The sequence below is a fragment of the Pseudopodoces humilis genome, chromosome 5 (assembly GCF_049639895.1).
Source record: "Pseudopodoces humilis isolate 2021_Gansu_Grassland_sample_001 chromosome 5, ASM4963989v1, whole genome shotgun sequence".
NCBI classification, from domain to species: domain Eukaryota; kingdom Metazoa; phylum Chordata; class Aves; order Passeriformes; family Paridae; genus Pseudopodoces; species Pseudopodoces humilis.
The window spans coordinates 29,556,872-29,584,707 of NC_142204.1; the positions used below are offsets into that span (position 1 = coordinate 29,556,872).

The 27,836-nt window shown below is 38.2% G+C and overlaps 1 protein-coding gene across 3 annotated transcripts; it reads left to right on the plus strand.

Annotated features, from left to right (window-relative positions):
* Positions 1-1,512: 1,512 nt before the first annotated feature.
* Positions 1,513-27,638, plus strand: CEP83 (centrosomal protein 83). 3 transcript variants are annotated; one of them, XM_088055652.1, is made up of 16 exons: positions 1,513-1,569; positions 7,256-7,509; positions 7,874-8,024; positions 9,248-9,340; positions 9,637-9,768; positions 12,264-12,515; positions 13,768-13,899; positions 15,601-15,715; positions 17,787-17,931; positions 18,064-18,213; positions 18,871-18,946; positions 20,082-20,239; positions 23,025-23,154; positions 24,060-24,163; positions 24,828-25,008; positions 25,695-27,638. In XM_088055652.1, the coding sequence occupies exons 2-16, from the start codon at positions 7,361-7,363 to the stop codon at positions 25,875-25,877; spliced, it is 2,151 nt and encodes a 716-aa protein (XP_087911778.1). In that variant the 5' UTR covers positions 1,513-1,569; positions 7,256-7,360; the 3' UTR covers positions 25,878-27,638. The 3 variants fall into 3 exon arrangements, with proteins under 3 accessions (XP_087911778.1, XP_087911779.1, XP_005519611.2); XM_088055653.1 differs by lacking the exon at positions 1,513-1,569 and adding an exon at positions 1,824-2,063 and having other exon boundaries at positions 24,828-25,052; positions 25,695-25,771; XM_005519554.3 differs by lacking the exon at positions 1,513-1,569 and adding an exon at positions 1,826-2,063.
* Positions 27,639-27,836: the final 198 nt, after the last annotated feature.

Consider the following 27,836-nt stretch of genomic DNA (forward strand, 5'->3'; position numbering starts at 1 on the left):
TCTTTCTCTTTTTGCTGTGTGCATTAGCCCCACTTCTACCCCTATAAGCTCTGCTTTCTATTCCTCCTTTCTTCAGCCATTTCCTCTTTGTGCCCTTGAACTTCATCTTGATTCTTGCTTTTTCTCTCTTTCCTGGTACTCTGCAAGATTCCCATGTGAGTCACTACAGCAGCACTCCTTTTAGCAGAGGTAGGATGGTCACTGTGATGAAGAAGAGTCCCATTACCAGCCACACTTCAGAACTGCTGGCCATCAATGAATGACTGGAATGGTTTGACTCAGTAGGTCTCAGAAGGAAACAAGTACCCTTCTCTGATCAATGTGAAAAACATGGAGGCAAAAATAAAGTAACACAATTTCTACCATCTTGAGTTATCCTCTCAGAAAAAGATTACACATTCGGAATACTTAGTAATTATTCCTTAAATTAGCTGGCAAGAGACACCCAACCCTGTCTGTTGATTTTAGTTACCTAATAATTTTAGATTTTGTGTTTTTTTGCTGTGTCCCCTGCTGAGCTCACACTGACTGATCTAGAGTCTCAGTGTCATGTTTCTCATGTAAATGAATTGTTTTCCAATAGATTATAGCTATGTAATCCTGCTATGAACACTAATGGACACTAATTGAACCAAAGAAGGAGTCTGTGCTATTCTACCATTCCTGTAAATGCAGCTGTAAAAGGGAGAAAGACTTCTGTTTGGTCTTGGTTAATATTTGTAGAGCTGATAGTGGGGGGGGGGGAGCAAATCTGATACAGAAAAATGAGAGTGCAACTTTGTATTTGTAACACTTCACAAAAAGGTTTCTTTGCAGTGTAAAACTGTTTAGAACTATGTCCTTTAATGTTCAATTTTTTAATCAAAATTTGCTTCGAATAAAAATTAATTTTTAATTCATTGCAGAGTTTTGTGGCGTCATTGATTTCCTTATAGATGTACATAGGTATAGATGGAATACTGTTGATATTTCACTTCTAACAGTGCAACAAGTGCAACAAGCACATTAACCTGCACGGTGACATCGGTCCGCACAGGCAGGCTGACAGAAGCGCTGAACTCTCGCCCCTGTAGCTGCGGCAATCACGGATTTACACCTTAATTAGCTGGCAGCCACCTCTGGGGAGCGGCTGCAGCTGCCATCTCCAGCTGCTGGCAAATGCGGCATTTGGCTTCGGGGCTTTTTGTCACTTTTTCTTTGGGTATGTGCGCGTGTCATTACCAATGCCCACCTTCTAATATACTAATTGAAAACAATTTTGAACCTTATTAAAGCGCTGTTAGCTTTATTAGAGGAATGTCAATACCGATCAGGACGTTCAATCTCTTGCTTCATTCAAAGAGATTTTAGAGTGAAAAATGAGGACGTTTAGGAGAACATGGTGTTTACAGTATTTCAGCCGCTGGTAGCAGCCGATCTGTGCGAGAGCAGCGGCCCTGAGCCACACCCGTAGGCCGAGCGCGCCCTGAGGACTCGCCCCGCCATTACTGAGCCCGCCCGTCTCCCCGGCAACGCTCCCGGCGTGCCCCGCGCGCCGCAGGCCCCGGCGGTCGGCGTCGCTGGCGGGAGGTGAGAGGCGCCATTTTTAAATCGCTCGGGCCGGCGGCAGCCCCGCCCGGCTGGGCTGTGGGCGGGGGTTCCGCTGGCTGAGGGGGAGCCGGCGTGTGCGGAGGACCGGGCTGGAAGGGGGGAGCCGGGCTGTGAGCGGGGCCGGACTGTGATGGGGGCTGGGCTGAGCTGAGCTGACCGCGGCCCTTCTGCGTGCGTGGGGCCGCATCTCTTGGCGAGCGGGCGGGGAGGCCGCTTGGCCTCTGCTCGGGCCCCGCGCTCTGCCCTCGGCCCGGGCCGTTGTTGAGCGCGCAGCCGGGACGGGAGAGCCCGGCGCTCCTCTGTGCCCGCTGCTCCGCCTTCGGGAGCAGCCTGCTGCGGCCTCTGCGGCCTGCTGCGTTCGGGATCGCCTGCACAGTTCAGGGGTTCCTCCTGCCTCTGAACTCGCTGCAGACTTTCGAGTGTTTACGTTTGTCTGCTTTGCTTTCCACCAGCGATCCTCAGCCGCGTTCGATGTGAGGAAAATTATTATTTTTCTATGCTTCTGGATATGTGTCAGATGTGTTAGTGTTTTTCCTCTGACCGAGCTCCTACATCCATAAGTCAAAAAACTTTACAGTAAAAAGGTCACAGTGACTTAAGTGGCTCGCTTGGCCTCTCATTCGATCTTCGTCCACGTACTGTAGTGTATATAAAATCATATTTCTGCATACAGGAGGTGTGAGATATGTATGCTAATGTGAAACCTATGCCCTCCCTGAACATAGCGATTTTCGAGTCAACATGAAGGGGAAGTGATTTTTCAGAAGAGTTTTGTTTGTGCGCTATAGCTGTATTTGCAAAACGCAGCCATTTGTATGCCCGAGCAGAACTTTGAATGAGATTTTAGTGAGCGAAAACTTGTGTGCGTTTGAACGTTTCTTACCATGTAAAAAATGGAAAACATACTGTCTGCTCTTGAGTACAGCTCAATTTATCAGCTGTAGCTGCCATTTCAAATTCGATTTGATCAGTCAGTTTGACTTGGTAGTGTATGTGGCTAAAGCACAGATTTTACCCCTGAGTTGAGAGAGAACCTTGTTGTTTTTCACCTAATAAGTAACTGGATCTGTAGTATAATCAGAAACTGAAAGGGTGATACCAGGTGCCGTGTGTAGGGATGGACACTGCAATAGTTCATTGTTTCTGAAAGTTTTACCTTGAACGGTGTCATGGAGGGAATGATAATAGCTTGCATGAGATTGATATCTTCTGAAATGCAGCTGTTGTACAGATATTCTCCAGTATTTCTGCACTTAGGTGCACAAAAGTGTTAAGTGTTTATTTTCACTGGTTCTCTCCAGTAACATCTGAGCAGTGTCTAGGTTATGGAACTCTCTGTAACAAAGGTTTCCCTGTTTCTCTTTGGTTTTGCTTCCCTAGATATTTTTTTTTTTTTTTAAGGTGATTGCTTTGACTGTTACAAGTTGCTGATGACAGATCAGTAGAACATGGACTGTTAAAATGCGGTGTGCTGACACATTTCTCAAATAATATAGAAGGGGGTTTGGCGTTCTTTTGTTACACACTTGATGTTCATGAGAAGTCTGATCTCTTATGAGTATGTTGCATAGTTGTTTAAGATAGGATTTGTTTCACTGAATTGTGACTGTCTAAAATCTGGGTATTTAGTCTAAAGCTGTGATTTTGTGAACATCTGAGCTCTGTGCTGTGCCAGCTCTCTGCTCCTGAAAGGAGAAAGGCTTGCTCCTCCTCCTGTCTGTTTACTTGGCTCTTTGTTCCTTTCCCCTAGCCTGTACCAGCTGCCCACTTGCACTGATGGTGTCTCTTGCTGGATTTTTCCATGAGCTCGTGTGACTCACTGACCTCACAGAAAAACTATTGAGTGTCTTCTGCTTGTTTGAATGTGTTGGCTTCTTGAGTTAAAACAGTCCATGAAGGGGTCTGATGAATGACAAACACAGGAATGGGAATAAAGAAATGAGGAATGGAACCCTCCCATTCCTGGTGACAGTGAGCTTTTGTGTTGGATTACACTTTTGCATTAGTTCATTATCTGGTCTTACTGTGGACTCTTGAGCAGGGAGGAGAAGGGGGTGGTGTTTGAAGAGTTGTTTTCACGAGGCTGTGCTTTCCTTGAGTTTTTCACTCTTTCAGGCAAACAGTTCATTGTTTCAGAAGATCTTGGTTAATTCAATTAGAAAAAAAGGAGCAAATAAAGAGGTCTGGAGTTGTGGCAGAAGCAAGCAGAGGAATTAGACCATGAATTGTGTGAAGCAGCTCTTTGATTTCCAAAGATTTTACCAAGAATTTTACTGCATGAGCAAAACCTGGGACAAGGCTAAATACTGCCAGTTGTTTCATAGTTAGTTGCAAAATTATATTCATTGTATCATCTAGCTGCTTAAAACCGTGTTCAAACATGATAAATTTAAGTGTTTTGAGTATGGCTGTGGTATGGAAAAGAGAGCCATGTGTGAGTTATTTATGGCACTCAAGGGAATTACCAGTACATGGTGCAGTCATGTCATTTGGTTATGCCAGGTGAACAAGAAGGAAGCCTTGCTGTTGTAAACAAAATGCCATAAAAATCCATATAAAGAAAAAAATCATATTGATATATAATATTTTTCTCCAAATGCAAGTATTCTCATTTTTAAGAGCTTGTAGCAAAGAAAAAGCTAAAATAATATAGCTGAAAAAATCTTCCAAAAGAAAAGCCCTTTCATGATGGGCAGCTATAAAGAGGAGAGATGGATAGTGGGTCATTCAGCAGTGTTCCTTTCTTTAGGAGGAGAAATAATTGGAGAAGAAAGGCAAAACAAAGGTGATTCTTGGAAATGTAATTTATTTACTCCACTTAGCTATTCTACAGTAAGTATTGCCATTTTATCTATAGAGTATGCATTTCTGAGGTTTCAGGACTCTGCACCAATGCCTTTATATTTATACCTGTGGAAAATTATGTTAAGGTTTCATAGTATGAATTTGGGGCGACTGATAGAAGTTTGCAGTTTGGCAGCTTGATAAAATTTGGCAAATAAGTAGATGTTGAATTAAGTTTAGATATGATGGTGGATTTAGTTTCTTTAAAGTATGTTTTATGCTTCTGCACTTCTTGAACACGTCTCCAAGAGAGGAAGAACCTAGTGTTCTTTTAAAGTATTTCTCAAAAATTATAGGAGTAGTCTTTGTGTAATTTTGAAGATTATTTAAGGCCTGCTCACTGACTGTGAGCAACTACTGATAGCCATTAGCACAGAAGAGATTCTGGTTGGTAATATACTTTAAGTATTTGTATCCCTAAATGTTGTTGACTATTGACAGTTTACTGCCAGAAATTATTTTATGTTGTGGGGAAAAGAACCCCAAAACAACAAAAGACTTTTTTACATGTGAATAGGTTAAATATTACAAATTGCTCTTTGTGTTTTTGAGGAAAGAGCTCTCACGAAGTAATGAAATCTCTGTTGTCTGTTTCAGTTGTCACGAGGAATGCAAATCATGACATTTGCCGCTAGATGTCCCTGCAAGCCAAAAGAGTTTTGTTTCCTTAAATGCAACTTAGGTTTTTCAGTCTGGGGCATTGTTTTGTCAGCTGTAATTATCTCCCTCTCTTTTCTCCTTTTATCTTTTTCATGAAATCTTCATGCATATTAATACATGGCCAGGTGTGTGTCTTGCTTTGTAATTTGTGCACTTTTTGATAGTAGCAAAAGCTGTGAGAAGAGAATATTTTTCTCACCTGCAGCAGCTTGGAATAGAGAGTACAACAGGCTGTGTTTCAGCTTATCTTTTGGCTGACATGCTCTCAGAACACATAGTGTTTTCTTGGTGTCTTTGACTTTGTCTCCATTATGCCACTTCAGAAATACTTCTTAGTCAAGTAAGAAGCAGAATTCAGACCTGACTTCAAATGCTGTCTTCCTAATTCTGAGCTTTGGTTTACAGTTTGATAGTTTCATTTAGTATCTGTAGCACATGAAAGCAAAATACTATTGCCTGGTTGTTGTGGTTTTTTTGTTGTTGTTTTGGTTTGTTCTTTTTGTTTTTGGGTGGGTTTTGTTTGTTTTTAATAGTGATCATGTTAACCCTGTTGATATGCTTAGAAATTCTTAGGGACATACTGCCTTTAGTTTTCCCTGTGTACCAGAGCTTTCTCTCCTCTCACGTGATTTATTGTCTTTAGCATCACTGACCTCTCCTCCTCATCCAGCTGTTGTTTTACCAATTAAAAATGTCTTTATATTGAGTTTAAAAATCGCTGTTTCCCTTTGTTTCTCAACAGCCAACAAAACTCAGGGATGAAAAAGAGATTGTATTGATTAGAAGGGTCTTGAGAACTTATGTCATTAATGTTTGATATTGGTTGTGCGTTTAGGACAGTCACAGAGGAAAATGTTCTTTCTTCTGATTCTCTCAGCAAATTTGGGTAAAGCAGAATACACACTTGCTGTTGCTTTTCCTACAGTAATGTTGTAAGTGGTAGATTTTTCTCTGACCTTTTCTCATTTCAGCAATAGAGGAAGAAAAAATGGGAAGAAAGTCTTACATTTACATTTTCTTGACATTATCATGTCTTAGTGGAATGGGTGTTTTTTTCCTATATGGAAGACAGGTTTTCATCTTGCTTATAGTTCAGGGGTTTATAAAAATCAAATTATAAGTGTTTAAGATACAACCATGAAAGAGTGCAGTGGTAGAAAGTATACATGCAACTGTGCATGGCAAGAAGGTGAGGTATTTGTAGTGATGGTAGAGATTTGTCATTGTTTCTGTTTGAGTTTTACTTTGTACAAAGGTGCACTTTGCACACTGCAGACATGGACTTCTTAGGCATCAGTCCAGCTATGCAAAAAGTTAAAATGGCAGAGTAGTTGTTTTCAAAGCTTTGTAACTTCCCTAAAAGTCAGCTACAGTCCTCCCTCCCCCAGATCCTGTAGAAGTGTCAGTAGTGATCAGATTAATACCTATTGCTTCAGATATCAAAAATCACTAAGGAGGCATATTGGAATACTTAGTTATTTCTCAGGAACTCTTGATTTACAACTTTCCTCACACCAATCTGATATTATCACATTTTGCAAAAGTCTTTCTGGAAAGGTCACAATAAAACATGAGATAAGCTTTGAAAATAAGGAAATGATGTATTTCAGGACTGAACTGTGGGCAGCTGTCTTCCAGGCTGTCTCTGATACCTTAACTCTTTTCCAGAGAGGGCTTGATAGGAATTCAATAGAGAATTATCTGCTTTTCTTCCAGCTGAAATACTTGTGTATATTGATTAATACAGCTTGTTAGGATAGTGTAACAGACTTTGACTTTAATAAGTAGTAAGAAAAGCTGTGTGTCTGCTGTCTGTGACCTCTGCTTGAACTCTGATTAAAAAGGCATAATTAGGATATCATAGTTGGAGTCTCAGTGTATAGCATAAGTAAAAATAATGTAATCTTTCAGAAAATAGTGCTTGTTGTTATTTTGTATTGACTCAAGTGACCTTCATGTTTAAGTGTACTCTGCTCCAGGAAGGGCTATTACTTCTCAGGCAGGCTGCATTAACAGAGAAGAGTTACACTTTCAGTAAATGTTTATAACCTGTGTTACAGCAAAATCGGGATTCTTCTGTACTTAAAGCAAAAGCAGTGTGTGAAACCTTTGAACTGTGAATGTACTTGAATGCTAATTACATGTCCTTGTATTTGTTCAGGTGTCTTGATCTTCTGAGATGTCAGTGGAAGGAGTGGCTGGTCTTGTAGATTAGTTATACATCAATCTTCTCTTCTCCATACTCATCGTGAACAGTCATAATAAAATGGATGGTTTGGGCAGCCTTCTTCCTCCTGTGGGTGAAAGTGGTGATGCAGCTAATTCACAAGAAATACTGAAACTTTTGATGGATGAAAAAATGCGAAGTGAACACCATAAAGCAAATTATCAAACTCTAAGGGCAGAACATCTGAGGTACATCAATTTAAACAAGTTTCTCTCTTTAAGTTGTTAAAAGGCGCAGCTAAATATTGGAAGGGATTTATTTGCATGTGTGAGATGTGTGTTAGTTATTTCTGTGTGTAAGGACAGATTTGATTGTTGTTCATGTTAGAAAACAAACAATTCAAAGTACCTTAAGACATTGCAGATGATGTTTCCACAGTATTTTTATGCTTGTAAGTATGGGATAACTTTCTAATATATTACAGGAAGAGTATAGTAATAGCTTAGTTCTTATTTGGTATTAGTATGTTTGCTTCTGTATGTGAATCTTTTGAGCTTTTAAGGTCATACTTTAAAAGGTGAATATAAAGTAAATATGTATTTTATCTTTCAGATTACAAGAGGATTATACCAAATCACAAGATGAACTGAAACGATTGTTAGTTGAAAAACAGACTGTACATGACAAATTTCAGCAGCTTCTTGCTGACTTTCAGGAGCAGTTGCTGGCTAAAACACAAGAGCTGGAACAAGTGAAGCTGCAGGTGAGATAATTTACTGGAAGGACTTAGTATGTATTTCTATCCTGTAGTAGGGCCATGCATATTTTTTCTGTTAATGCAGCATGCATATACCCAGTTCGGATATATTTCAGATGTCTTGAAATTCACCCAATCCAAGTAATGGCTCTTCTCTAGAATGACTATGGGTTGAAATTACTGTTTCCTTGTTTAACTGAATCATCCAGATCCTGTTGTTAGTTGCTGTGTAAAACTCTCAGTCCCCATCTGTGCTTGCTCTGCTGTTAAGGGAGCAATCATCTGCATTGGAGGGTAGCTTAGGTGCCTAAACCTGTTAGGATAAGTGACTAAAAAAATAGATATTTGTTTCTCTTCATGATTACAGCTTTCTTCTTTCTTTTTCTTAAAAAATCCCAAACTGGAATCAAACAAAAAGACTCCTCAACATTTAAGATAACTTGGGTGTCACTCTATGTAACCACTTGTTTCCTTAAAGTAATGCAGGACATGTTCTGAGGAAATAAATAAAATCTCTAACCAAAGGTTCCCAGACTCTGAATGGAGGAGATGTGCCTCAGAACCATAACTAGAGCTAGTTTCCAGGGACTTCAGGATACAGATAAGTGAAAGAAAGGTAGAATAAATAAGAATATATCACAGTTGTGGATAAAATTTTTAGTTTTAAACTCTGTTTCTTAGTAGATAGTTTGCTGTGTGAACCATATCAAGAAATTTTAACAAAATACCATGCAGAATGGAGCTTAAGGCAAGGAATCTTTCTTGATTATTCTTTCTTTCATTTAAACCAGTACCCATGTATCCATTGGAGAGCACACATCTGTTTTGCAAATAATTCTTTGGTGTTGCTCATTTTGATCTTTTTGAGTCGGTTCACTTACTGTTTAAATTAGACACTAATTCTTTATCTTTTATGTGAGACTGCTTTCCTTTCCCCCATCCCCCACAAAGGAGATGAATCTCTTGGCAATTCAGCCTGAAATTTTTGTTGCTTCTACTGATAAATGCTGACATTCAAAATGCTTCTGTTATCTTCCCAGAATATTTTTAGTTCATTAATGCATTTTTTTTGCTTCTGTAATTACTATTGAAATTTCTTTAGAAAAACATAGAAAATTAAGTAGAATTCCTAAAATTGTATTTGAAATACTTTATTCCTGGCCGTGTTACCTATCACAGTGTAAATAACTGAACATGACTAATTATTTGTGATATTTTTCTCATTGAAGGTGCTAAGTCCTCAAAAATTAGAACTGTTAAAATCAAAAATTTATGAGGAATTGGAGTCTCCTATGAGAGAGCGTTATCAGAAACTTGAAAATGTAAGTCATAAATATTGAAATTTTATTTCATTTAGAGCAGTGATTGCTGCTTTATAGTTGCTCCTAAAACCTTAGGAAATTAAAACTGAAAGGGGATCAAAGTATGACATTATTTGTCTGGTACTGCTGTCCCAGGCAGGGAAGGTTGAAATCCTGGAAGAGGGAGGAGGTGGCACTCAATTCGTCAAAGATCACTTGTGAAACAATAGGAACATTGCATAGACATTTAAAGGAAATAAATTTGAAAACTTTTAATTTGGATTGTTTTGTTTGATTCTTTTTTTTGTCTAACTTAGGAAGTAGAAAAATACAGAACACTATATAACAAACTTCGTTATGACCATACATTCCTGAAATCAGAATTTGAGCATCAAAAGGAAGAACATGCACATATTTTAGAAGAGAAGAAAATAAAATATGAGGCTGAGGTAGGTAGACTATTACAGTAGCTTAGAAAGTATCTCTGAGAAAGCTGCTTGAACATTGTGGAACTGTTGGTACTTGAAGGGTTGTCAGTTTGGCTCCATTTCATGTTTGTATCTATTCTCTTAATTCTCAAAGCACTTCTGTGACTTAGCCTAAGGCTGCCTCTGCAGATTTGTTCAGTGATGGCTTGCAATATTATTTGTGCTATTAAAAGTAAAAATAGCTTGCTTTCTGGTAAATGACTGCCAGTATATTTGCTTAATGCTATTTTTAATCACATTTGTGATGGAATTGGTGACATGATGCTAATTTGAAATTAATAAATTATCTGAGTAACTAATGTAAGTTTAGACTTTAAATTACTTATGTGACAACTTATCGAGGAAGATATTGTTAATGGCAGATAAAAGTACCTTTTGCAATGTACCTGTCATGATCTGAGTTTGGATCAAGATGGTGATAATCAAAAGGATACTGAAAACTTTGGTAAAATTATTCCAATTGCATTAGCTCTTGAAGAAACTATTCGTTCATTTCTTTGGACTTTCAAAAGTGTATGTAGCTAAATAAATTGCCAGCTTATTTATGTTTTAAATATATACAGCATTGTAAATGAGTTGCAGATGTCATTTGCATATCCATTTAAGTATTTGTCTGGAAGCATATATTCTAAGATGCCAGATTTGAATGTATTACTCCAAACATCAGACACAAATCAAAGAAATCATCACTTTCAAAATCAATCCAAGTTTGCAAATGCAGTGCATTAAAAACAGAACAGTTGTCCTTCCTGGAGCTAAACCCACATGCTGCTTTACAGCCTGCCTCTCTCATGGGCTTGTTGAGTTTGTGCTAGTCCTGCAGCTAATTAGCACACTTACACAGAATGAAACTACCTTGAGCCCAGGGCACAGTGTGATCTGGTTTCTCTCAAAGGCTTTTTAACATTCCATGTCATTTTGCACAAGGAGGCTATAAAAACATCCTAATTCTTAAGTGATGGCTTGGGCATATCATGCAATTGAATTTCCTCATAAAAGGCATTTGCTGAAGAAATCAGGTTTGTTCGTAGAGAATGCTGGTGAAACTTTTAAAAGGACTGCAGCAGATCAAAGTTTGGACTCGTCTCCAAATATGGAGAGAATTCTTACATACCTTTCTCACTCTTTTGCACCCACTATTATATTCAGTTCATGTCACTTACTTTGAAAGATAACGATCTATGTATTTTTCTATGTATGGATCTATTCAGTCTGTGTCACTTATTTTGAAATATAACAATCTACAGTCTCCAGATTGGTATGTACCTTTTGTATTACCTTGTGAGAGAGAGTTGGAGGGTACTTTTGTTGTTGTTACTGGGTTTTGGTTTTGGATTTTGGTTTTGGTTTCTTTTGTTGTTGTAGTTGTTTTTGTTTGGTTTTGGTATTTTGTTTTGGGTTTTTTTTGGTTTATTGTGTGTTGAGGCACAGTCATGTTGGCTGTCCGGAGTTATTAGCAGATTCGAGTTCTGTTGTATTTATTATATAATTTATAATTACAAAATAGTGGAATCCTAAGGTAAGTTGGAAGAGACTCTTTCTAGTCCAAGATCCTGCTTAAAATACTGAAGTGTAATGAGACCAGTTTGCTCAGGTCCATGTCCAGCCAAGTATTGAACATTTTCAAGGACGGGGATTCCATAATTTCTCTGGCAAGACTCTTTCAGTATTTAACCATCTTCATGGTAAATTCTTTTCATAACACCTAATTGGAAATTCATGTGTTCCAAACTGTGCCTGTTGCCTCTCTTCCCATCACTGTGCATCTTCTCCTCTCCAAGCTGAGCCTTAGCTTTCTCACCTTGTCCTTATTTGTCATGTTCCCCAACCCTCTGAATACCTTAGTAGTCATCTGGACTTGACACAAACTCCAGATACAGCTTTACCAGTACTGGAGGGGGGACAAAGGATCACTTCCCTGGATCCGCTAGTTAGCCTTCTGCCAATCTGCCAGGATTGAATTGGGTGCTCTGCTGAGTAATGTTTAGCTTGTTGTCCACTAGGACCCCAGATCCTCTCCATGGAGATGCTTCCTAGACAGTTGCTACAGGCCTGTACTGTTGCATTGGATTGCTCCTTCTCAGATACATGACTTGTGCTTCTTGTTGAAGAGGACCCAGTTCTGTCCATTCCTTCAGCTTACCCAGACTCTTCTGGATAGCAGTTCTGCCTTCCAACAGATTGACCATTTCCCCCCAATTTGGTGTCCCACTCAAACTTCCTGAAATGAGGACAAGCTTGCTAATGAAGACATCAATCAGTGTTGCACTCTGTAGTGCTCTCAAAAAGACCACACTAATTACAAGCATTCAGGTGGTATTGTTTTGAATTTCCTGCTCTAAGCAAATGAATGTTTAAATGTTCACTGCTGCTATTTTCTGAATTGTTAACTGCTGTAATAGTACACCTAACCAATTTAAGAACTTTTTATTTTTCTGATTAACAACTATCATCAGATTGCAAGACTGGATAAAGATAAGGAAGAACTCCATAATCAGCTGCTTAGCATTGATCCTACAAGGGATAGTAAACGTGTGGAAGCACTTTCTAGAGAAAAGGCGCAACTGTGTCAGAAATTAAAAGCTTTAGAAGCAGAAGTAGAAGAACTAAGAGCAGAAAGACACAACTGTGTTGTGCAAGCAGAAAATGTTCAAAGAGTACAAGCACGACAGTTAGCTGAGATGCAGACCATGATGAGATCTCTAGAGGTAAGACTTGGTTTTATTATTTTGCCTCCCTACAGAGTGTAGTAAGAATAACACTTGGCCTGACAGAACTGTCACTGAAATCACTGATAATCTTGCCATTGACTCCACAATTTGAATTTGTACATTTCAGATTTAAAATCAAATTGTAGTTGACTGGGAGTCATGCACTGCTAGTTCAGCTTTGGCAAGTCTCTCAACTGAGAGATTCTGCTGAATGATATCCTTCCCAAATAAGCAAGTCATATCTGTATTTGTAGTCAGTAAGAAGGTCAGCACTTGCCACTTAGCTGGAGCTAGAAACCAGTATGTTAATAATCTGCTGCAGTAAATTCTTTATTCTTTTCAAAAATGTCACATGATGATGCTCTCTTTAATCCTTTACTCATCTGTCATCTTTTTTGCTTAGCTATGCCTCTTCTTTTTCCAACATGTTACTGCAGTTGTTTAGTACTTGGCTGTTGCTCTCCCTGTTGCTCTCCTTGGTATTTATGGCTTGTTGCACTTTTCCCAGGATTCCATTGTATTCCTCATCTCATTCTCAGATCTTCTGTCAGTTCTTGCTACCTCTCTAGGTAGCGAGCCTTTTCATCTATACTCTTTGCACAGTTGCAGCATGCAGATAGATGGTTAATTTTCTTTTTTACTATTATCAGTGCTGTATACCTTAGTTACAAAATGCTCTGATCTCAACTTAAGAAGTGCTGTAATCTTCTTAGACAGCTTTAAAGAGAGCCCCGCCGAAAATGAAAGTGTTCAGAAAAAGGAAGGTGACATCGTATATTAGATTACCTTTTTGGTATTCAGAAAAGATCAGGGTCTATAATAGAGTGATTGCATTTTATTTCCTCTCCAGGATGTTCATTCTTCTGTCAATATAACTGCATAGGCCAGCTGACTACACCTTTTTGAGCACCATTTGTAGTTACACTGTTTACAGCCCAGTAATTTACTGGTAAGCACACCTGCTGCCTCCTAACCAAGTCAGGTTACCATCATCCCTTATCAAGGAGGTTTGAAAATGGGAGTGATTTTGTGTAGGAAGTGTTAGTAAAAATAGTTGTAACTTTTGATTAAAATTCAAGACCCTTGTTGTATGGGAATATATGGTTGAGCAAAGATGAATATTTATATATCATATTATATATTTTAACAAGTCAATAATATCTGAAACCCCAGACCAATCAATCATTTCAGATGAGTAACAAGAGGCAACTCAGCTCCAAAAATCTTAAAAATACTTCCTTCATTCAAGGCAGAAAAGAAGTCTGCTGAACTACAGGTTGGTCGAATTGAGAAGGAACTGCAGACAAGTCATGAGCAAAACATTCTCTTAACTAGCAAACTTCACAAATCTGAACGAGAAGTCAATTCCTTAGCTGCTCAAGTAAGTACTTTTATGGTATCTGAAATATATTTTTCAGATCCTGTTATGGTTTTCTGTTTATATTTTACATTAAGAATAAAGTAATAATGTCTTCTGCTGTGACTTAAAATAGGTACGGAGTTTTTCCTTCAGTTTCAGTTGAAAGACGAAGAATATGTGACTTTACAGGAGAAATGTCGTAACTAAAAGTATCTCTAAAGATTGAGGTTATGTTCTTATTATTCCATCTTCTAGATCTTTTTCCTGAACAGAATGAGATTTGAAGTGGTATCTTTATATTCATGTTTTTGATGTTTATGAATATAGCTAGCCTTTAGAGCTTTAAACTTATCTTACTACTTTTTTTTTTTTTTTTTTTTTTGTAATGGACCTATGGCTTCTGCAGATCTTAAAAAGTATCCTCTAAATGGGCTGTGTTAGCTACAGGAAGCAAGCTGCATTGGAGTTACTTGTGGAGATTTAGGTTATATTAGAAGCGGGGTAGTGACATTAGCATAGCCTTTTTCTTGGGCTAATGCCAGCATAGCTTGTGCAGAAACATTTCGGTACAGAATTACATCACAGCATTTTAAGCTGACCATTGTCCTAAAATATATTTGAGTAACTTTGTTGGCATCAGTTCTTAGAGGTTTTGTTCCAAGTTTGTATGCTTTGCTTTTCTCTTGAGATCTTTTTACAGTGCATATTTGTGAGCTAAGTGTTTAATTTTGGTCATTCATTAAAAAAAAAAGTTCTAACTTACCATAGGAATAAGACATAGCTATACCACTATTTAAAGCCTCTTTATGTAATATGACATACTTGGCCCCCATGCTAAATAGGAGGGGAAAACTTCTGTTAAACATTTTTCAGTTGTCTCTCAGAATATATAGAAGATTGTTATGGTCTTTATTTTTTCTGTCAGCTGGTCTTCTTTGCTCCCCTCGAGAAGCAGAACAAAATAAAATGTTCCAGTGGTGTTTCTCAAAGGGGGGAAAATAGAAGCTTTACTATATTAACCTGCACCTGCTTCTGTTCCCACTCAAACCTATTCCTGAACATGGTTTGTCTTAGGTGCATGTGTTTGTCTTCTGGATTTTTTGCCTTAAAAAAGCCACCTTAAATCTTTTCAAGTTGCCCTGAAATGTTATCAACGTCATACATAAGCAACTAAATCTTCTGTGTAGTTACATAATAAGCTACTGTGTCATTCTTAACCTTTTGCCACTTGTATATGCTAGCAGGTTGTAATTACATTTGTCATTGTGAATGGATTTTCATTATAAGTGCTTTCCTCCAGATACTTAATTCGCATTGACCGTGTAATTACTGCGTTCAAATGCCTAAACTATAGAAAGTTTCCATGCAAGCAGTAATTTTCTTTGGTTTGATGTTCTTAAAGCTCCTACTTTTATGAGGCCATTTGATGTGTCCATAGAGCAGTATTTGATTTAAAATGCACTTTAAAACTATGAAGAACCTGGGTTTTGAGAAGGTAATGTAGCACTCCAGGAGGCCGGGGGACTATAAGTAGTTACCAAATTGAAATTACTTGGGGAAGTAGTTGGTATTCTGGCTTTGTGTATCACTGTTTTGATTTATTTATGGAGATTAAATTAAATTTTATTTTAACTTGACTCTGCGGTACCTTTAGTCAGAAGTGAAGTAAATAAATAGAAATTTATTGTAGTTAATTTGATGTTGGTTTTTACTAATTCATAGGTAAAGGAACTAAAACATTCACATAAGTTGGAAGTAACAAATGTCAAACTGGAGGCAGCAAGAGCAAAGAGTGAAGTAGAAAGAGAGAGAAACAAGATTCAAAGTGAAATGGATGGTAAAGTACGAAATTATTTTGTAATTTCATCTGTTTACTTATAGTTAAAATAATACAATTCTTTTTTTCTCTGAACACTCTCCAGCAGCCTTCACCTTTGTCCTGGTTTAGGGCAAAATTTGGGAGAAAACCTCCAGTGGGGCTCCCCCCGGGAAGCAAACCCACGTGGCCCCTTTTTTCCCACCCCCCAACCGGTTCGGGAAGAGATTTCTCTGAGAGAAGTGGAAAAAACCTGTTTATTTCACAGGCACAGCACTACCCAGCACAAAAATGAATGATATCACATTACAAAACCTCTCGCCCTTCAGAAGAGATGACAAACTTCAGAGGGTCTCTTTCCTGTGGGTGTTCGCTCTGTTATCAGTCCCTCTGGCGCTGGAAAATGCTGCTGCCCAGGCTGGGCTCCCGGTAGTCCACGGGTGCAAGCTCCCAGTGCTCCCCCGAGTCCCCAGTCCAGAGCAGGTTCGATTCGTTTCAAAAAAGGGAAAGAAAACAGTCCAGGAAGACCTCTCTGCTCCGGCTAGTTGGAAAGCCAAGGCGATCTGTGTCTTGTTGTCTGTCTGTGCTGTAGTCAAAACTCCCGATGCGGGGGGAGCAAGTACAGTCTCTGATAACAGACTCGCTGCTTCTTTTCCACTCACTTTTACTCTGAGATGGAATTTTAAGAATACAAAACCTGTGTCTGGGTTAGGTGGACGAATGGGGATACAATTTAACATCATAATCAACCCAGGACAACCTTCTATTTCTGGTCTAGGTCATAGATCTGACAATTCACTTGGTATTTGAAATAATTGAGTTGTTTCACTTCATCTACTAGGCAAAGAACAATTGAGTGCAATTTTTCATTTATGTAAATTAGTGCATTTGTGACACAACTTGAGCATAATCTGTTTCAAATTATATACTTCATATGGTTATTTTTTCTAAATTCTTGAGTCTTTTATACTCTGCTTGAAACCTTATCATGCCACAGAGCTTCAGTGGTTGGGTTCTTTTTTTTTGATTTTGTGTCTGTGGAATTGGAATCAATTCCATAAGGCTGCCACATGAAACAAAATACAGTACCTAGTTCATTCTTTGAAGGAAATAGGCATTGCTCTAAGCCACCTGATGCAGCTGAGTATGTAGGCAACTTGAAATAGCCTTCTAGAGTGAAAAGGCCAAAACTTTCTAGTACTAGTTGTTTAAATTACTACACAGCTTTAAAGAAAACTGTCCTCAGTGATTTGCCATAGCCCCAAAATAGTACCTTTGTCTTCCTGAAATGTTTCTGTTCACTTACTTTAATTTACCAAGAGCAATTAAGAAGTGGTGTTTTCTGTATTGACAATATACTTACAGTGTATTGCAAGCTAAAAATGTTGAGCCCTATGAAATACAAAACTCAATATAGACAAGATTTAAGCTAATCTGAACATAATGTGGAATTCCATTTGCAACTCTGAATTAGCTAAATAATGAGGAGTCACTGTTAGAGAATGTTGGCTTATTTACCAGTGAACACAGGTGTCAGTTACAAGATTTTAGTTTGTGTCATTTGTCCCTGCCTATAGAGTCATAGTTTTAGAAATGCCTCACTTGGTAATATAGGTGGATTAAAATCAGATTTGTTGTAGCCCAGTTACTGATTTCACAGATAACCAGTTATTGCTTACTGTAAACTTTTCCAGAAAATGAAAATTTTCTTGCTTAACCTTTGCATAGCTATTGTGGAACACTTTTAAAAAATTTTAAATCCAGACACAATTTTTTTATAAATTGCTCTAGAGTTTAAATCTGTAATAATATAAACTGTTTAATTACTTTGGTTTGAAGTAAGAAACTCTCATAGACCGTGATTCCAGTATAATGGTTACTTTTCAAAAGTCTTGGAAATATAACTGTTACAGTAAGAAAGGCCTCTTCTGATTTTCTTGTGTTTTGTTTTTTCCCCTTCCCCCATTCATTCTGTCATTTGAATTGAGATTTTTAGTTCCCTTTTTTGAATTTAGAAAGTTATTTAAATATGGGATTTCAGCAGGTTCTTATCAATAATGATGTATTTAACTTTTTTAAATGTATAATGCAGGATTGCTGTCCGACAAGGAAATTCTTACTGCAGCTGTTGAACGTCATAAAGTGCTTTTAGTAGAAAAAGATCGGGAGCTAATTCGTAAAGTGCAAGCTGCCAAAGAGGAAGTTTTTGACAATATTGCAGCCTTACAAAATGAAAAGTATGTCTATTGATTTCCTCCTCAGCTTCTAAAAGAGGACTGTTTTGTGTTACTTTTTAAAATGTCAGTCTTAACTAAACACTTCTGGCATTTTGTAATGATTCTTGTGTGCATAATTGAATAATTTCTTAGGTTAGAACTCGAGAACAGACTAGCTGATCTAGAGAAGATGAAATTGGAACAAGATTCTTGGAGACAATCTGAAAAGGATCAGTATGAAGAGAAACTACGTGCTGTGCAGATGGCAGAAGAATCTAGCAAAAAGGAGCTTCAGCGTCTGCGGTAGTGTGGCTTTTCTAATCTTAGCACAAATTTCTCATTTTTCCCCCCTTAATGTCTTCACAGTAGACAGAATAGTATCTTCCTATTCATAGATACAGAAATCTTCATTATGAAATGTTTGTTATAGTAGATTAAACAAAATTATCTTTTGTACTATGTAAAAAAGAGCACAGAATTAAAAATTAATTGTTTGAAAAGATAACACTCTTTGTCCAAACCTTTAAGTGTTATTTTCAATGACCATTTTCAATGACCAATGAAGTAATAATTTGGCAATACACATTTGTTAGAACTGGTTTAATGCTGGCATAGCCCCAGTGTTAGAGTAAACCATTTCTCTTTTCACAATGGCACCATAGCAGCAATTGGCAAGCTGTGACCCTAATATGATGTCTCTGAGTTGGTTATTATGGCTGGGAATTTACTTGGCTTACTGTAGTTTTTATATGAGGGTCAGGATGATAAACTGAATCATACTCTAAAAATCTTATTCCTATGTGAATTCTAAGAATGAATAGAAATATATTTTTAATACTTTTTTAGTTAAATATTTATCAGCCCTGCAAATAATGCTATTTTTGTCAGGCTGATTTGTCCTTATTTATAGCATCTGTATTTTGATTAGATAAAAAATAAGGATGTCTTACACAATTTTAGATTAAAAATTCAACAGCAAGCTATGCAGACAGAAGAGCTGGAAGAAAAGAAACGTGAAAATGCTAATCTGAAACAGGTAAGGTTTATTGCATTGTAATGTTTTGTAGAGAAATACATTCTTTCCTGTAGTTACCATGTTCTGTGTTTGAAGATTAGATTGAATTTTTAAGGCGCCTTTTTTTTTTTTTCCCCTGAGGGACAAAATGTGTACTTCAGATATTTAAATGAGAAGTGTTCAGAAATCAATCGTGCTTTCCTGGACCTCTGTAAATGGATTACAGCTTTTTGCTTCATATGTTTTGTGGGTACCAGGAATTTCAAAGCTGAATGTTTATAGACTGGTATATTGAATATGGTTATGCACTATTTAACTGGAGATTCAGTTGCCATGGAGACTTATAAATTGTTTCTAGGTAATGCTTTGCATTTACACTGCATCTCTCATCTGAGTTTCTTCAAGTGTTTAACAGATGTTTCATAAATGAACAAACTAGTGTAAAGAGGTATATTTCGATTGCAGAGTCAATTGATGGCAGTGTTGAAAATCAAACTTTTTTTTAACTCCTGCTTGCCTATGATGTTATTTAGTAGGTAATAACAATAGCTGTGCATCAAAATACTCTGTAACCTGTGTGCATTTGAAGTTCAAGACAAATGTTTTTTTCCTCCAGAAATCAGAAATTAAGGGATATAAGTGTCCGTATGGGGGGACAAAAAGGGAAATGATCATTTCTGTAAGCTGGCTGCAGAGGTTTGACTTTTCAGTGCTTCCTTGTTTTGTGAACTGACTGGGGTGGTCACTGTAATGAAAATAACAGGCTGTAACATGCTGTATATTATGAGACAGAAGAGCCTGGATAGCTCCAGAGCTCGGCTACAAAGTATTTCATGGTCCTCCAGTTCTGTTCAGCCCTGGTGCTGAAGCGTAGGATTTCTGAAGTTCTGGGGACACTTCAGTGACAGAAGAGTTCTGCCTACCTTTCTCATTTTAACTACAATAGAAACCTTTTGTCTCATAGTGATTTACTGTCCGGAGTATCTCAAGCTTCTGCAGAAACTGTTGAGTAAAGAGAAAAGAAACAAGTAAAAAAGGCTAATGACAAGCTAAAGCTAGTTGATGTTTCCATTTTGCATTGTCTCAGTATCTCAAAAATCAATTGTTGCTTATTTGCATACCTTTGAAATGGAAAAAATATTTTTTGTTTTGGTAGCAAATAGATGATATCCAACTCCAGCTTGCCTCACTTTCTCAATCAGAAAATGATTTGCTGGAATCTAATCAGAAATTGAAGGAAATAATAGAGAGATTGAAACAAGAATGTCAACATGCAAGGGCTCAGGCAGAGAAAGCTCAACTGGAAACAGAGAAGTAATTTTTTTCTTTTGGCTTTGCTTTTCATGTTCCTTGTGTTCTGCTTATGTGGATTACTTAACTGTGGATTGTAGATCCTGAATAAAGTGAGAAAGTTAAAATGAACAGGAAATATTGGACAGTTGTAAAAAATGGCCGTATATTCTGTGGCATAGCATGTATAAAAGCTTTCCTCGTGTCAGCTTTAAAAAAAGGAGTTTGTTTCCATTCCTATCTGTTAAAATTAATTATTGATTAGTGAGATAAACTGCTTGCATAAAATGAAATTCTACTTATACTGAAGTAAGTGTCAAACTTCTATAGGTATAAATGGATCTAGAGTTTCAGACAGTTCTAAGAGTGTTTAAGCTGTGGAAAGCTTAAATGGATGTAAAGAGCATTCAAGCATTGTAATTGTGTGATAAGGTTCCATGGTCCCAGTCAGTATGTGTGAATACTTCTTTCCCTTTCCCACTAGCTACTTTTAGCTGATATGAGGTAAGTAAAAGGTTATGGACTATCTTCTTGTTCTTCTCATCAAAATTAAAAATAATCACTTTCCTTTTTTTGCATAAGCTTGACCACATACCATCAAAGTATGACAATAAATGGTGAAGGAAGCAAGGAAATGATGAAGGAAGCCAAATTTTATTCAGATTCCACATAGAAATGCACATTTTCCTGGAATTTAAAGATTAGTTTGTCAGTCTGAAATGGCTTTTCAGAATTTCCTAGTTTAGTAACCATATGTGTCTAACTTGTACTACATTATTGTGTAATGGGTGTTTTAAAAAGTCAGTGTTCCAGATTAAATATAAAACTTCCAAAGTGTATAATGTAACTTCTTTTTGTTTTAACATCTGTTTTGCTACTAATTGGTACTGCAATTGCTATGTTGTCATTAGTTTAAGCAGTGCTTTTCAATTTAACATTTGAAGATATTGCATTTGGACTGCAGAGTATGTCAGTAGCACATTAAATACTTTGGATGTTTGCTTTAGGGAGGTGTACTCACATGTGTAATGAGATCCTTGCTGTTACTTGAATGAGGCTGTCACTGTCATTTGCATATTTATGCATCACAAAACAGTCAGGACTAGGTTTTCCTGAGAAGGCAGTGGAAGGGACTTCTCAGTCCTCAGAGATCATTGTACAAGTATGTAGATACTGAGAGATGCACTAAGGCTGATACTGCAGAAATGAAGCAACATTGTAGCCTGCATGTAAGTCCTGCAGGTCTGTGCCACTGCTACCCTGGGAGCCTTGGATCATGTTTCCATTGTTTTTATGAATCTGTGTGATAGGACATCCTTCCTCTGTTCAGTAAAGTCTTATGAGCTTGAACACCAAAAAGCTAAGTTGCACCAAAGCAAGAGGAAGTGAAGTAGGGACTAAAAGATGAGAAAACATAAGATAAAAAGTTTCAGATAAATAAAGTAGTGCCATTGAGTATAAGTAGGCAAAGCAGCTGCATGTCTGGCTGTGTCAATCTTAAGCTTTAAATGAAAATGGGAAAGGAGAAAAAGAGCTGAAGGCAAACTCTGAGACTTACACAGATCAGAGATGGGCTCAAACAGGTACTAGTTCAGCATTTTGGGAACAATATTAGTGGCATTTAGACCAACCAAACAACAACTACTGAAAAACCCAAACAACCTCAAGAAATCCTCACACCCAACTCAAGCATTTTTTAACCATTTCCTTAGCTGAAATCCTTTTACTGCTAAGCAGTGCTTGTCCAAAGTGCTTTGGTTCCTGGGTACTAGTAGTTATTTACAGTCAAGAGTGAGGTATGAGCCATGCTGCATCAACTAAAAGAGCCATGACAGGTGACATGTGGGCCAGGACTCTGTTTCCCAAATGAGAGTGGATGACGTCCAGTACTTCTATTGTGGGGAAAGAAGAGGTGGTTTGGTGAGAAATTTAGGGAGATGCATTCAGAGTCCATGTAGGGAAACTGCATCTGCCCAGGACTGGAGTTCTGTGGATGCACTAATACTAAGCCTTGGTTTTATTAAAATCTGCTACACAGAATCTCACCATTTGATTTTAATTTTTAACAGTAATATAATTAAATGTGCCATTAGTTCTGCTCACAATGCAGGTAGCCCAAATGAACAAGGCAGCACAGAGAAAGTGGCTCCTTTCCTATACACTGCTAGAGAACACAGCCTAATTTTAGTGTGTTGTAACCGTGCAAAAGTCTAAACAGATAACATGTGCCATTGGTGTGTGTTCAGCTGGAGTATTGTCTTAAAACCATATTAGTGGGAGCTTCCTGATGAGCTGGTGTTTGTTCTGGTTGGGAGCATGTGCTAAGCAAGTCTGTTACAAAGACAGTAGACTCCATAGAGCAGCACCTTGCTTTCCCAAACAGAGAAGGTAGTTGTCAACTCTTCTGACAAATGACGTTTTAAATAGGTATCTGCTCTTGTGTTATAGTGTGATAGTCTGACCTGAACTGAGGAATTTTCTCTGGGTAGTTTATCAGCATGCCAATCCAACAAGGCACCAACAATTAGCTTCTTGGAATCAGTTTTCAAATTTTCAAAATTCAAAATTTGAGTTCAGTATTAGTTTGTTCAAAACACCTCATGGTTGAAGAAATCCTAGGATAATGCATAGGTTCAAATGTCATAGTCACAATTGGAATGTGAACGCAATCAAATTTACGTCAGATCGTTTAAGTATATAAAAGTAGGAGTTGTGAAAAGATGTGTCTATTTTAAGAAAGCCTTAAGGCAACTGAACGTGCTGCTTTGTTTGTATAACCTCATAATCTTTTAACCTGATGTTTCCAAAGGACTTCAGAATACCAACGTATGGAATGGCTGCAGGAGAAGCATATGCTTACTCAGCACCTCACAGAGTATGAAGAGAAATACAAGCAAATGAAGAACAAGCTATGTCGAGCTGCTGTTGCTCAGAAAAAGGCATACTGTCTCTTCCTTGTTGAATGATCTAGCCTGTGTAAAGTTTAACTTTGTTGGCCAGCTAGAATTGTTTCAATGTTAAGAGTTCATTTGCAGTTTACTGTATATAATAACTAAATATGTTGGGTTCTTCAAGATTAGCATAGAAATAGGTTGAAGTGACATGCCAAAGAATATTACAGCCGACAATTTTGTTATCAAAGTATGCCATCAAAGACTTTGTGAGGCTTTCTTTGCACACACGTGTGCATTGATGGTTATTTAACAAGTGGACCCCTTGATGATGGAGGATGATGTTTCAGATACTAGACAAATGATGTTCTGCTTTTCCTTGATGGAATATTAAAATTTTATTTCTTCTCCTAAGCTTACTTTTTATGAAATAATTTGAAAGGAAAGGCAGGTTGCTTGTAAAACCTCAAGATTAATTAGCATTGTTATACATTGAACATAGGTTATGAAATGTACCAGTATCTTTTAAGGTCATGAAAAGTTAAGATCAATATGAGGGGGAAAAACCCGCAAACAAACAAAACCAAAAAACCCCAATAAACAAACAAACAAAAAAACCAAAGGAAGCATACTTTTTTGGTTATGCTTATATTCATTTATACACAGTCATTTAAAGGATGACTTGTGATTCTTAGATACCATTAATGTTTGTTAGAACAGCTGGTCACTAACGAGTGATTGGCAGCTGTGCCTCTTTCATTCAAAGCTAGGGATCATTTCCCATCTCTTCTGCTTCCCAGCATGGCAATCTCAGCACCTTCAAACAACACAACATCTCTTAAGAAAATCCTATAAAGGGTCACAGCTTGAAACCACATAGATTATAGATTTAATTTTTACAGGATTTAATCTATTAAGGTATTACTTAGCTGTTTGAAACATCTCATTCACAGAGAAAGACTCTCAATGACAATAAACAAAGGAGGATGCGTGAGAAAATAGAACTTTTGGAAGCCAAGATGGAAGAACTAGAAAAAGAAAATCAAGTGTTAAATAGGTAATAAATTTGCTTTTTCTTAGCTTGAAAAATTACATAGGCTCAAGGTATGACTTACAAATATGAAGTATTTTTGAATACATGTTACCTAGATTAGTACCCAGAGTCCAGTCTAATAGCCTTTACAGCACTAGAATTCTTTGAATAGATTCTGTTTAGGATGGGCAGCTGAGAGCTTGTGAGACAACTGCAGGGCTGTCTCTTCAAGAAGAAAAAGAGAAAAAAATACCTGATAGGCACAGTTGCAGGAATCCCTTTAAAATAAGGAAGTGAACAAGACTTCAGGATTGCAAGAGAAAAAGACATGGCATCCTCTTTCAAAGATGAAGTCCTGGTTTTTCTCTCTTCATTGAACCCCTGTGGAGGGCTTGACTTGAATAATTAATTTACTGTGGCTTCTCTGACTCACTACTGTGAATGGTATTAAAAGCTTAATTTATTTTATGTAAACTCTAATCTGTAATAGAGCAGATAGCTAAATATGTAGAGGGACATTTAGACAGGTATTTAGGCAAAAAGAATATATACAGATCTACTTTCCAATTCTTCTGTGTAAGAATAGGTAGAAACTGGGGGTGTTAAACAGCAGAGCACTCGTGGAGAGCTTTGCTGCTGTGTTGGGATAGCAAAGATCTTGAGCAATAAGAAATCTGTAATTTCCTAGACAGAATGTTTCCTCTGAAGAATATGCTCGCCTCCAGAAGAGGCTAAAGGACTTGCAGCGTCGGCATAATGAATTCCGGAGTATAATTCTGAATCCTGACATTCCGTCACTCAATCCAGTCAGTATAGCGCCATCGTCTGCCTTGCCTCCTGGGCCTGCAGCGTCCTTCTCCTTTCTTCAGGTGGTGATATATTACACATTGTGAAAATAATGCAGCAAAAGAGGGTACTGAAACAGTTCTTTTTACTGACCTTAGTTTTAAGGAAGGTGTATTTCAGCTTTGAACAGAAGTAAGAAATATTGAGTTATCTAGAGATGTTCCCTTTGTCGCAATAGGAGGGTGTACTTGAAAAACAAAGGGTATGTTACAGAATGTAACAACTGGGTAGTTTTAAGGCAGTTCTCCATACTTTGTCCTTCCCCTCAGAGGCTTTAAATGGCTCCTTCTGAGCAAGAAATGCTAGTATTGTTCTCACACCATGGTTTCAGTATTAGAAAGCAGTATTGCTGCTCTTGATTTCTTGTGTGGTTAAAAGTGTCTTAGGCTGAGCTGCTGAGGGTGAAAATCTCTCTGGCTGAGGTTGACCAGGTTGACTTTACAGATTCATGATTACTGAGACCTCAGGTTTGTGTGCTCCTTCATCTGGGAGGAGGAACAGCTGCAGATGTATTTCTTCCTGATGCTGTTCGTCTAGAATGTCAGAACAATACCCACAAAACACTAATGAGTAAAATTTAACAAAAAAGGATGTTTTAGACTTTACAGTTTTAATTTTCCTTAAAGAAAATGAATGCATTGCTCATTTTGGTCCCTTGTAAGTGTGCAAAATGTAATAAAGCCACATTTTTATTCTTTTTAATTTAAAGGAGGAGCAGCATCAAAGAGAGCTTGCCCTGCTTGGCAAGCGGTTGGAAGAACTAGAAACCAGACAAAGAAAACAGCTGGAAGATCTTGGACCATCTAGAGAGCGGGTAATGGTGGGGAACGGGGACTTGGCAAGAAAAAAGATCACTGGAGAAGATGAAGCACAAAGTGAGGACTCTAAATAAAATCTGCACACTCTTGATGCTGTTAGCTTTCAATAACTTATCCTTTGTACATGCTTTTCATATTTTGCCAAAAATATGGTTGTATGTGCCTGAATAGCATAAAATATATTCTGCATAGTTACCCCTTTGTGGCTCAACTTGTTTAACTGCTGGGTCTAAGGACAAAAGTAACTTTTCTCACTGGGAATCATAAAAAGAATATGCAGGGTTGCTTTTCATGAGGGGGCTGTACCCTGAATATGTGTTACCAGTGAAGTGATACTTAGCATAGCAGCAGTTACAGGCTCAATATTAGGACTCAATTGCAGTTTGTTTCTGGTCCACTAGACTTCCACTAGACTTCTCTCAATTGCCTGCTCCTATGGGTGTGTGTGGGGGAAGTGAAGTCCCTTCCACTATAAGCCAAGAGCAGATTTGGGATGATGTGATGAAGCTGAATAGCCATAAGTCTGTGGGACCTAATAATGTGCATCTCAGGATCCTGAGGAAACTGGCTGATGGTGTTGCTGTGTTTAGAAGCCATGGCAGTCAGTGACTGGGGAAAGGGAAACATTGCTCCCATTTTTAAAAAGGGGAGAAAGGATGAACCATGAAACTCCAGATGGGTATGCCTCACCTTTGGGTCTGGGATGATCATGGAGCACATCCTTCTAGAAGATGTGCTGAGGCAAGTAAAAGAGAAGGAGGGCAGCCAAGGCAGCCGTCATGGCTCTGGTATGGGCAAATTGTGCCTGAGCAATATGGCCTTTTATGATGGAGTGACAGCAATGGTTGACGGGGGAACACCAACAAATGTCACATTTAGACTTCTATAAGTCCTTTGATATGGTCCCACATGACATGCTGATCTCCAGATTGAAGAGACACAGATTTGATGGATGACTAGCCATTCAATGGATAAGGAATTTGCTGGATGGACACAGCCAGAGAGGGCTCTATGTCCAGGTAGTGGATGGTGATGAGTGGGGTCCCTTAGAGCTCACTTTTGGGACTGATGCTCTTCAGTACCTTCAGTGATGACAGTGAGACGGAGTGCAGCCTCAGCAGCTTTGATGACAGGAATCTGAGCTCTGCAGTTGGCACATCAGAAGGAAAGGATGTCACACAGAAGTGGGCCCATGGGGACATCATGTAGTTCAGCAAGTCCCAAGTGCAAGGTGCTGCATCTGGGTGGGGAAAATCCTAAATGTGAGTGTAGACTGGGAAAAGAAGTCACTTGAGAGCAGCCCTGCAGAGGAGTTGGGAGTTCTCATGGATGAAGGGCTGGTCATGAGCTGGCAGTATGCATTCGCAGCCCAGAAGGCCAGTCAGCCTGGGCTGCAGCAAAAGCAGCATGGCCAGCAGGGCAAGGGAAGCTTCAGGAAGACATTTATTCTTCCAGCACCTAAAGGGGCCTATAAAATGGAGAGGAACTTTTTCTGTGTCCAGAGAATGTCAGGACAAGGGGCATTCATTTTGAACTGAAGGAAGGGCAGGCTTAAATATTACGAAGAAATCCTTTACTGTGGGGGCGGTGAAGCACTGGAACAGGTTGTCCAGAGAAGTTGTGGATGCCCCTTTCCTGGAAGTGTTCAAGGCCAGGTTGGATGGGGCTTTGAGCAACCTGTACTAGTGGAAGTTGTGCCTGCCCATGGCATGGGGGGGATTGGAACCAGATGATCTTTGGTCCCTTCCAACACAAACCATTCTGTGAACTATTGCTAAGGCTCCTTGTCAATAAGGTTTGTTTTTCAGTATTTTTCCATAAAGTCAAAACTTTAAATAATCTCAGCACAAGAAACTTCGAAAATTGTTTTTCAAGGTTTGAGTTGTTTAAAATAAAACTGACATTTAATACAAAAATTTAAAACTGTTTTATAAATCCTTTACCACTTACTTGATATTATCTTCTTACTCCTTCAATGTAAAAGTTAATGTATGCTGCTCTGGGTTGCAGTTTTGATCACTAACAATGCTGTA

What these genes read in the sequence shown, in the direction of transcription:
- CEP83 (XM_088055652.1), top strand. Translation starts at nt 7,361, where the DNA reads ATGGATGGTTTGGGCAGCCTTCTTCCTCCTGTGGGTGAAAGTGGTGAT. An exon ending in AAGGAGCTTCAGCGTCTGCG is followed by an intron (nt 18,214 to 18,870) that starts GTAGTGTGGCTT and finishes ACACAATTTTAG; the next exon opens with ATTAAAAATTCAACAGCAAG. An exon ending in GAAAATCAAGTGTTAAATAG is followed by an intron (nt 24,164 to 24,827) that starts GTAATAAATTTG and finishes GTAATTTCCTAG; the next exon opens with ACAGAATGTTTCCTCTGAAG.